The following is a 12374-nucleotide window of genomic DNA, read 5'->3' as shown; positions in this document are numbered from 1 at the left end:
TGGGTCCACGATATGAAGGTTGTCCCTTCGACATACCATCAATGTGTCAAACTGACCACCCCATGGGGGACAGTAAAAATCACAGGTGATCAACAAGAATCCATGGAATGCTACAAGACTTCAATGAAATCTTCAACAGCTCATGAAAAAGATAGCAATTAAAGAAAGGGGAACAAGGTGTGTTGGAAACAAAAGAGCAGGATGTAAAGTAAGTTCCTGTGAACCTCAAGGACCCTGAAGCCAAAGTCCTCATAGGATCCTCAATGCCAACATAAATTGAGGAAGAACTAATAAAGTTCCTAAAAGATAGAAGTAAAAAATTTGGCTGGAAGCATGAGGATATGACAGGTATAGAAAAAAGTGTTATAACTCATAAATTTAACATTGATCCTTCTTTCAAACCAATACACCAAAAAGGAAGAAAGTTTGCACCCGAAAGAAACCAGATCATCCAAGAAAAAGTAGAAATGCTCCTTAAAACAAGGATGATCAAGGAAGTCAAGTTCCCAAGATGGCTAGCCAATGTGGTTGTCGTGTAGAAGAATAACGACAAGTAGAGAGTATGTGTTGACTATAATGATCTAAATAAGGCTTGCCTTAAGGATCCTTTCTCCCTGACACACATAGATTCCATGATAGATGATACGGAGGGCCATGAACTACTAACGCTTATGGATGCATCAGTGGGGTTCCAACAAATCCAAATGGAACCATATGACCAAGAGGATACCACATTCATAATCCCAACATGTATATACTGCTATGCCATTTAGTCTTAAAAATGCAGGTGCAACATACCAAATATTAGTGTTGAAAACGTTTTTATATGTGACCATCACTGAAACAAAATGAACTATTTTTGTGTTATCTAACAAATATTATCAGTTATTTCAGGTTACATGAAGTCGTGACCAAACGGAAAATACGAAAATAGGCGAATGACAGAAAACGTATAGACAAGAAAATCTAGATGTGCGACTGAACACTTTCAACTATATATATATATATATATATATATATATATATATATATATATATATATATATATATATATATATGGAAGAGTCAACAAACAAAGAAAAGTCAAGGAAATTAAAATAGCCAACCCATTCTCACGTTTTTTGCTACTAGTCTCTACCACAACTTGAAATACCATCCATTACTTTAAACCAAAAACTCAAGTGCACTAGTCCTAGATATTTGTTTCATATGTATATATGTATACGTTAGTATGTAGTATGTGTTCATTTGTTGTTTGTAATACTTCCTAATATATATATATATATATATATATATATATATATATATATATATATATATATATATATATATATATATATATATATGTATTATATTTGTATGTGGAAAAGTCAAGAAAGGGAAGAAGAAACTCACGTATCCTACTCCTAGTACCACTTGCGCTTCCTACACCTACTAGCACTTGGATATCACAACTACATCTTCTAACCAACTCAAAGTTAAAGTACCTTAGATATTTTTCTTTTGCTTCACCATATATACGTGTGCATGTATATGGTTTGAAAGTGTGTGTTCTTTTTTTTGTAATACCTCCAGCTACATCTCCAAAACAAAAAAAACTCTCCCAACCAAGAATACCACCTCCCTCTTCAAGAACAACTCTTGCAACTTCAATCTTCAAGAACAACTTTTGCAACTTCAACCTTCAAGAACAACTAAAACAACCTCCAAATACCTTCCAAACAACCTCAAAATACTCTCCAAACACCCTCCAAAAACCCTCCTTAAACCTCCTCCAAAAACCCTTCGAAATAACCACAACCATCACCACCTTTCTGTTTTTCGACATTAGAATCTTCAAGTCAGAAACGAAGAAAACTGGGCTCAGTACAAGCACAAAAAGACTAGGGAGATTTTCACCATCAATTCTTCAGGACATTACCTACATCTAGAAATTTTCGTGGATGATTTTGACCACGGGAAACCCCAAAGAGACGCGAGAGAGAATTGGCTATCCAGAGAGATTTATGTTTTTGAGTTCAGAATCTTCATGTTAGAAAACATAAAAGCGAGCACAACACAGAAAAAATACTACTAGGGAGATTTTCACCATCAATTCTTCAGAACCTTACCTACATATAGAAATTTTCGTGGACGATTTTGACCACGGGAAACCCCAAAGAGACGGGAGAGAGAATTGGCTATCCAGAGAGATTCACTCCGAAAATCTACATCTATCACCACCCAAAGCTCCTTCAACTTCACCATCTTTGCTGCCTTACACCACCAAAATTACAACCTTATTCCACCTCCTAACACCCTCCAAATACCCACTCCAACCTCATCAAATCTCCTCAAAACACCCGATACCCGTATACAAATACATGACTCGTGTATTTTGCACTGTTTTGTAAACAACCCATTTTACATGAAAATGAACTTTTTACTACTTATCAAATACCGGATTGATCTTTGAACAAATATCGACCAGTCGTTCCAAGAGTCCCAATATCGACCGGTCCTTCCAAGAGAACAAATATCGACCAGTCGTTCCACGAGTCCAGTTCAGTCAATTTATTGATGAACCTACTTGATATATATTTATATACTTATATACTTTATTATAGCTTTATGTCATTTAAATATATTCATTTATATTATTTATAGCTTTATGTTATTTAAATACAGTCATTTATATTATTTATAGTTTTACGTCATTTAAATACAGTCATTTATATTATTATAGCTTTCATATTTATACTTATTCCGCAATTATTATTCTTTATATATATCTATATCTTATACCTTTAACTCATATATCTGTCACACAGTAATTGGTAGCCGAGCCTTTTGTTGTGGTAATCAGATTTTTATATTTCCAACAATCGGTATCTGGGCTGATATAAAAAGAATAATATCCAACAATTGGTATCAGAGCTTGTGTGATTTACCTTGAAATTTTTGTCGAAAAACTTTTGGTTATAGCGTTTATAAACCTTCCATAAGCTTGTCTTTAAAAATTTCATTTTAATATCACTTGTTCAAAATCCTTTTAAAAAAAATGTCTTTGGCAAATTACTCCAACATGAACTCTGTGTCCATTGCAAATAGCTTAGGATCTGGTTCACGGGCACCCATACTTATTCCTGAAGAGTATAATTCGTGGGTTGGCCGTATGAATCTTCATCTTAACGCTATAAATGAAGATATCTGGAAGTGTGTAGAAGGAACATATGTTACTCTAGAAAATATGGCTACTCTTGCTACGAATCAAGCCACTCAAACCGATATCATAAGAAAGTTGGAACTCCAAGCCAAAAAGGAACTTGTGTCTGGAATACCTCACAGTATTCTAAGTCAAATGGATGACATTATGATGTTAACCGCAAATCAAATTTGGGAAAATTTGAAAAATCGTTTTTGTGGAAATAAAAGAATTATCGGAAACAAAAGAACATCTGTTTTGAATGAATTCGATAATTTCAAAATGCTTTCATCAGAAACTATCCATGATGCTCATGATAGGTTCAATTTGATTATGGTTAAAATGAACAATTTGGGTATCAAAAAGACACAACACGAGATAAATCTCAAGTTTTTAAACAATCTTTTCGAAAGCTGGAAAATGGTTAAACTCATTATTCAGGGAAATCCAGCTATTCATACCGAATCTTTGTACAATTTGTATAGAGAACTTCAATCGTATGAATCCTCGATTGACCCACCAACCATTGAAGCTTTTGGAGGACCACTTGCTCTTGTGTCCACAACTTCTCAAAACCAAACACCTTACAATGATCAAAACTTTAATCATTTTAATCAGACTACATCTTTTCAAAACCAATCCTTCCAGTCTGATTCAAATGATGAAGCAGATTATCAACAACTGTGTGCTTTGGTTGCAAACACAAATCTCCAGAGATTTATCCCAAATCATGGTCAATCAAACTTTAGACCAAATTTTCAAACAAGACCATCTTTTGGACAAAATAACTCAAGTTTTCAACCAAGACCGTCTTTTGGACAAAATAACTTAGGTTTTCAACCAAGACCTTACTTTGGACAAAATTCTCAAAGACCTTCTTTCCAAAATAACTCAAACCAAGGTTTTCAAAACCAGGGATTTCAAAACGATCCCAACTCAGGTCATAATCACAATCCAAACAACAGTTTTCAAAATCAAAACAGAGGTTTCCAAAATCAAGGTTACAACAATCAAAACAATGGTTTTCAAAACAACCAAAATTTTGGATTCCAACAAAACCATTCTCAACCTTCCCAACAAACCCAAACTCAAGCACCTGAAAGACTTCCGATTAAAAGTCAAAAGGATGAAAGTGATGAAGAAGTGATCATTTGTCACAACTGCAAAGGAACAAATCACTATGCCAGAGAATGCCGAGCCAAAAACAAAACTAAAATCAAAGACTCAGCATACTATGCTCAAAGAGCCGATGAATTGAAGAAACTAGAAAACCAAGAAAAGCAAAAAGCATTGATGGCAATCCATGAACCAAGCGTAGAATACTGGGCAACATCTGATGACGAAGCTGATAATGAACAAGCACAATCAAACTTCTGCTTCGTAGTTGGTGTTGAAATACCTTCAAGAGCTCCAAACGTCATAGAACAGGTATGGTCTATGATCTCTGAACTTGGTTTTTCCAAAACAATTTTTGAGTCCCACATAACCAAAATTGAGACTAGTCTGGAAACTGATCTCAAAACATATCATGACACAATGGTCAATTATGATATTTGCAAATCTGAGTTACAAACCTTGCAACTCAAATTTGGAGAATCAACAAGAACTAAAAGCAAATTGGAAAGAGACGTTGAAAGAAAATCAGAAGATTATAATCACGTCTTGGAACAATTAAATCAGTCCCTAATTCAGAAAAGGGATTTGGAACTAAAAGATCAGTCAATCATTTCTTCTGAAACAAAAGATGTTTTAGAAATGGAAATCCTTCAGTTGAAACAAGACTTTCAAGAATCAACTGATAAATACAATATTCTAAATGAAAAATTGACTGATTCTTTAAAACAAATCAATTCTCTTAAAACCGAGAATAAAAGACTGATGTGGAATATGGATTCTATCAAAGTTGCTAGAAAACTAAGTGATGATATTTTCACAAAGGCAAACACCTTAGGAACTGGCAAAATTGATACGAATTATAGACCAGGAATTGGAAGAGAATCCTTTGAAATTGAACAAGCAAAACAGGAATACATGACGAATTGTGAAAACTCTGAATCTACTCTACCAGATCTTTTCACATCTCTTAATGAGGAAGATTCAGATGACGAAACAGTTATCAACTGTAGTCCAGATGATACTGCTTTCAGTGTTTCCAAAAAGTCTTTCAAAAGAGTTGTAAATTCTGAAACAAACTCTGCAAGTTCTTTAACTCACCAAATCAAACATACCGATGGAACCACTAAACTCAAAAACTTTTTGAATGGAGAAAATTCCTCTTATGAGGATGGTAGTACTTCTATACCAACTGTTTTTCCTACAATGACTTCATCAATTGTTGGAAAAACTAGTCTGGGACAAAAATACTCCAAGAAACAACAAACAAGCAAAAAATCCATTCAAGTCACCAAAACCCCACTTATCATGCCAAACATTTTTGAAAACCATTCAAAGAAACCAGATAAACCCTACGTCATACCTCATAAACGTCTTTCCAAACAAAAACCAAAACCTTTTCCAAAACCTTTTGAAAACCGCTTTCAAGATATCACTTTTAATCATTCAAGGAACTTTCAAAAACCATCACATCAGAAAGTTTCACACCATCATCATCAAAAAGCTTTTCAAAACCGCCCATCACATCCCAGATATGAAGAAAACTTTTCAAACAAACCTTCACATCTAGGATATCTTTCACCAAATCACAGATCTTATCAACCCATAGGCTTTCAAAAACAAATCACATTTTGGGTAAACTTAATAGATCAAATCAAACCTCAACCATTCCATTGTCATAAACCAAACCATTACAATAATGTGAAGTCAAATGATAAAAGAAATTCATCAAGCAAAGCACCCAAAATAACAACTGATAAACCAGGACCCATTCAGATTTGGGTACCTAAACTTTCTGTCTGATTGTAGGTACTTAATGCTGGAGAACCCACCCAATGATGATACATGGTATATTGATAGTGGCTGCTCCAAGCATATGACAGGAAACCGGAACTACTTACGTGACTTCAAACCTATACAAACCAATCAAGATGTTACCTTCGGAAACAACATGAAAGCAAAAATCAAAGGTTATGGAAACATAACAAATGGTAATTTTACCATAAAGAAAGTTGCCTTCGTCGATGACCTGAAACACAACCTCATCAGTGTTTCTCAACTGTGTGATAACAATCTTGAAGTTCTTTTCACCAAACAACGAAGCTTGATCATGGACGGCAAAACAAAAGATGTTATAGTTGATTCTGACCGTGCCGGAAATATGTATCCACTTGACATGGATCTTATCTACGGTAAACCCGATATATGTCTGCTATCTAAAGCCCCAGCAGATATTAGTTGGTTATGGCACCGTCGCCTTTCCCATCTAAACTTTGGGTACATCAACAAATTAATCGGCGATGATCTTGTTCGAGGGCTACCACTCCTGAAGCTTGATAACGAAACTCTTTGTGCCGCATGTGAAAAAGGAAAACTTTCCAGATCCACTCACAAAAGCATCTCAGAATCTAGTGTATCCGAACCACTAGAATTGTTGCACATAGACCTTTGTGGCCCTGCCAAAACCCAAACCATACAAGGGAAGAAGTACATTCTTGTTGTCGTTGATGGTTTCTCGCGCTTTACTTGGGTCTTTTTCTTAAGACTAAAATCAAAAGCACCTGAAGAGATGATCAACTTCATCAAACAAATCGAGCTGAAGCTGAAACGACCTGTTCGAAGAATCCGAAGTGATAATGGTTTAGAGTTCAAAAACAATACTCTAGATTCATTTCTCAAAGACAAAGGAATTGAACATAACTTCTCAGCCCCATACACTCCACAACAGAACGGTGTTGTCGAAAGAAGGAACCGAAGTCTATGTGAAGCTGCAAGATCAATGCTTATCTTTGCTGATCTGCCACAATACTTCTGGGCAGAAGCAATAGCCACAGCTTGCTACACTCAAAATCGTTCCTTAATCCATAAACATCTTCATAAAACACCATATGAAGTCATTAACAACCGAAAACCAAACATCAAATTTTTCCATATTTTTGGTTGTCGATGCTTCGTAAAGAACAATAAAGATCACCTTTCAAAATTTGAATCAAGGTCGGACGAAGGAATTTTCCTTGGTTACTCATTTTCTTCAGCTGCTTATAGAGTACTGAACAAACGTACCAGAGTAATTGAAGAAAGTACCGATGTTCATTTCGATGAATTTTATGTCAGGAAATTGGATCGTGAACATTTTGGTTCAAAAATGATTGAAAATATTTTTCAAAATCCAATTCAACAAACACCTTCTCCTGACATAGACATTGAAATCGATCTTGATTTACTTTTTGAACAACCAAAAACTGCTTACAATTCTGAACTTCTAACTACTTTAATTGATCCTACAGGAACACCCAGTGAAGTTATTCCACAAACAAACCAAAATGATGCAGATCAATTCGAGGGGGAACCACCAACACATACTTCCTCTTTGGAACAAACACCAAATCCTCCTTTAAATGCCCAATCCCCAAATAGCCAAAACAACCCCAATGCATCATTTATGGGGGAACCTTCAAACCTATTCCAAGATGAAACTCCTGGAGAAGAACAATGGGATACTGAAACTCCAATTATTATAGCAGAAGAGAATCGCTTAATAAAGTGGACCAGAAATCATCCAACTGACCAAATCATCGGAGATCCCAACTTAGCCATTCAGACTAGAGCCGCATCCACAAATGAATGTTTATTTGGAGCCTTTTTATCCACAAATGAACCCAAAACCATACATTCTGCTATAAAAGATCCAGACTGGGTAAAAGCTATGCAAGAAGAGCTAGCAGAATTTGAAAGAAACGACGTATGGAATCTTGTTCCTACTCCACCCGATGTTACTGTTATAGGTTCAAGATGGGTATACAGAAACAAGACTGACGATCAAGGAATCATTTGTCGAAACAAGGCACGTCTTGTAGTCAAAGGATATTCACAACAAGAAGGAATCGACTACGATGAAACGTATGCCCCAGTTGCTCGAATTGAAGCAATTCGTATCTTTCTTGCATATGCTGCGCATAAGAACTTCAAAGTATTCCAAATGGACGTTAAATGTGCATTCCTACACGGAGAGATAGATCGCGAAGTATACATCCAACAACCACCAGGTTTTGAAGATCCCAAATTTCCAGATCACAGCTTTAAATTACAGAAAGCTGTCTATGGCTTAAAACAAGCACCTCGAGCCTGGTATGCCACGTTGTCAACCTTTCTCGAAGAATCAGGTTTTAAAAGAGGTTCAATCGATCAAACCCTCTTTCGTAAAATATTTAATAAACATCTGTTAATCGTACAAATATATGTTGATGACATTATTTTCGGTTCTACTGATGAATCTTTAAGTGTTAAGTTTGCAGATCTAATGAAGAGCAAATTCGAAATGAGCATGATTGGGGAGATGACTACATTTCTCGGACTTCAAATCAAACAGTCAACTGATGGCATTTTCATCAACCAAGAGAATTATGTCAAAAACCTACTCACTCGCTTTTCAATGGACAAATCAAATACCGCAAAAACTCCAATGGCTTTTGGATACAAAATCGATGCAGACTTAAATGGGAAACCCGTTGACCAGAAAAGATATCGTGGAATGATTGGATCACTCTTATACCTCATTGCCAGCAGACCTGACATCATGTTTTCTACATGTGTGTGTGCTAGATACCAAGCAAATCCTATGGAATCCCATGTAGTTGCTGTGAAACGTATCTTCAAATACCTTAAAGGCACTCCCAAACTCGGCCTTTGGTATCCAGCTAAATCCGATTTTCAGCTAAACGCTTTCACCGACTCAGACTACGGAGGATGCAAGCTAGATAGAAAGAGTACATCTGGTAGCTGTCAATTCTTAGGAGGTAGACTAGTGAGTTGGACTTCAAAAAAACAGACTTGTGTATCCACATCAACAGCAGAAGCTGAATATGTCGCTGCCGCCAGCTGTTGCTCACAAGTCATATGGATGCAAACTCAACTGCATGACTATGGCTTCAAAATCTCACAAATTCCCATATTTTGTGACTCAACCAGTGCAATTGCCATTTCTCACAATCCCGTTCACCATTCCATGACAAAGCACATCGACATTCGATATCACTTTATCAAAGACAACATTCAAAAAGGTCATATCGAACTACACTTCATCAACTCCGAAGATCAAATTGCCGATGTCTTCACTAAGGCTCTCGATGAAACAAAGTTTCAATACTTCCTAGGCCGTCTAGGAATGTTAAATCCAGATAACATCCATCCTTAAACTTTTACTTTTTGTTTGTACAAAAGTGTGTTTACTTTCACTCAAAAAGAAAATTCAAAAACATTTGAAAACTGCTTTCTTTTCAAAAAAAACCAAAAACATTGAAATAACCAATATTTCCAAAAACATTCAGAAAAACAAATCTTCAAAAATATAATAAAAGACTTGCCATAATAAGCTTTTATAGAACCTTGTGATTAATCGTCTTTTGACTTAATTTTCAGATGCTTATGCTCGATGAAGATTTTAAGTCATATTGATTCTCAATTGGAGTGAAGGTTCAAATCTCCTACTTTTCATAATGTACATAACTTTATTTCCTTCAATTTTATTTCATTATTGATGATTTTAAAAAGGGACATAAGGTTAGGAGGTTCGGATGAAAACAAAAACCCATGTGAGAATTTGTGCCTCATCAATCTGAATCATTGTGGAATTCATTTCTTGTGAGCTTAGGTGTGTCACTATTGCTTATAAGGTATATCCGATTATACCTTGTCACGGTCTCATTTTTGCTTAGATATCAAAATGACCAGGGACGATACATTCATTTCTTACATACTAGACAAACTGTCTTTTATACCACTAATCCCTACCTAGATATAAGCCAACCAAAAATGATGTCTTGAGATCCCGTGATCCATCAACAAGAAAAGACGAAACAAGATAAAGAAGAATCAACAAGAAAGCCAAATCATTCACCGAAGAAATACCAAACAAAAAAAAAAAAAAAACTCTAAATTTGGTATTTTCAAACAAAGTTCAACCACATGGTTATTTCAAAGCAAACATCAAAAGATCTCGTGATCTGTTTTTAACCATTTTTCACAAAAAGGGATATCTTAATCCCGCAAGATAGATACTCTCAAAAATCCCAATTTTCTCAAATGTAGCAAATTCTCGATGCTAAAACAAAATATCCTTTTACAACAAATAGATATTGATCAACAAAAAGGATACCATCAAAGAAAAAGCTGCAACAACAATGGATTTCCCGGGATACTGTAGCCTTCATCATTGAAGATTCTTAGTTGCAAACTGCACTATGAAAATTGCTAAACCCCTCTACATGTATTTCCTGACGGAGAGAGAGTGAACTTAAATGGTATGAATGAAGAAACCCGCTGAGTAATGCCGAAACCAGTCTTATGTGATTGATTATCTAATAATGAGACTAAGTGACCTTTCGGGAAAAGCATAGTCGAACACCTCCAATATGAGTGTGAGTCGTCAGAGAGAGATATCACTCATTTTTAGTGATCATTAACTTGTTCTGCTGCCAGAACAATCAAACACCCAAGTGAAGTGTGAGTTATACCTATGAGCGTTCATCTGAATCGACCTGTTAGACCACTTGTCGTCATTAATAATGCTATAAAATCTTAGGAAATTTCTTTAGATACATATATGGCTACCCTTTGATAACCGAACCCGAGAGTTTAATTCGGAAACAAATTTCTGAAAATCTTTTACATAAGATATGTTAAACAAAGTCACAAACTTTCAAAACAATCACTATGTTTTATATATCTTATCTATTGACAAATCTTTTATCTCGAATCTTCAAAAGTTCAAAACTGTCAACATGATTATATCATATATGTCTTTATTTCAGCAATGATCACATAGGGGGAAATTGTTGAAAACGTTTTTATATGTGACCATCACTGAAACAAAATGAACTATTTTTGTGTTATCTAACAAATATTATCAGTTATTTCAGGTTACATGAAGTCGTGACCAAACGGAAAATACGAAAATAGGCGAATGACAGAAAACGTATAGACAAGAAAATCTAGATGTGCGACTGAACACTTTCAACTATATATATATATATATATATATATATATATATATATATATATATATATATATATATATATATATATGGAAGAGTCAACAAACAAAGAAAAGTCAAGGAAATTAAAATAGCCAACCCATTCTCACGTTTTTTGCTACTAGTCTCTACCACAACTTGAAATACCATCCATTACTTTAAACCAAAAACTCAAGTGCACTAGTCCTAGATATTTGTTTCATATGTATATATGTATACGTTAGTATGTAGTATGTGTTCATTTGTTGTTTGTAATACTTCCTAATATATATATATATATATATATATATATATATATATATATATATATATATATATATATATATATATGTATTATATTTGTATGTGGAAAAGTCAAGAAAGGGAAGAAGAAACTCACGTATCCTACTCCTAGTACCACTTGTGCTTCCTACACCTACTAGCACTTGGATATCACAACTACATCTTCTAACCAACTCAAAGTTAAAGTACCTTAGATATTTTTCTTTTGCTTCACCATATATACGTGTGCATGTATATGGTTTGAAAGTGTGTGTTCTTTTTTTTGTAATACCTCCAGCTACATCTCCAAAACAAAAAAAAACTCTCCCAACCAAGAATACCACCTCCCTCTTCAAGAACAACTCTTGCAACTTCAATCTTCAAGAACAACTTTTGCAACTTCAACCTTCAAGAACAACTAAAACAACCTCCAAATACCTTCCAAACAACCTCAAAATACTCTCCAAACACCCTCCAAAAACCCTCCTTAAACCTCCTCCAAAAACCCTTCGAAATAACCACAACCATCACCACCTTTCTGTTTTTCGACATTAGAATCTTCAAGTCAGAAACGAAGAAAACTGGGCTCAGTACAAGCACAAAAAGACTAGGGAGATTTTCACCATCAATTCTTCAGGACATTACCTACATCTAGAAATTTTCGTGGATGATTTTGACCACGGGAAACCCCAAAGAGACGCGAGAGAGAATTGGCTATCCAGAGAGATTTATGTTTTTGAGTTCAGAATCTTCATGTTAGAAAACATAAAAGCGAGCACAACACA

General features: G+C 35.1%; 1 protein-coding gene across 1 annotated transcript; it reads left to right on the top strand.

Annotated features, from left to right (window-relative positions):
- Positions 1–3040: 3040 nt before the first annotated feature.
- On the top strand, positions 3041–9320 carry LOC111916195 (uncharacterized; the record flags this gene model as incomplete). The annotated part of the gene is made up of 5 exons (XM_052771705.1): positions 3041–3520; positions 3626–3917; positions 4353–5343; positions 6107–6911; positions 7257–9320. Coding segments are annotated over exons 1-5 (4632 nt in total), but the record flags the coding sequence as incomplete, so codon positions are not given.
- Between the last annotated feature and the right edge of the window lie 3054 nt (positions 9321–12374).

The sequence above is a fragment of the Lactuca sativa genome, chromosome 5, assembly GCF_002870075.4.
Source record: "Lactuca sativa cultivar Salinas chromosome 5, Lsat_Salinas_v11, whole genome shotgun sequence".
Lineage (NCBI taxonomy): Eukaryota > Viridiplantae > Streptophyta > Magnoliopsida > Asterales > Asteraceae > Lactuca > Lactuca sativa.
This window is presented reverse-complemented; position numbering and strand designations above follow the sequence as displayed.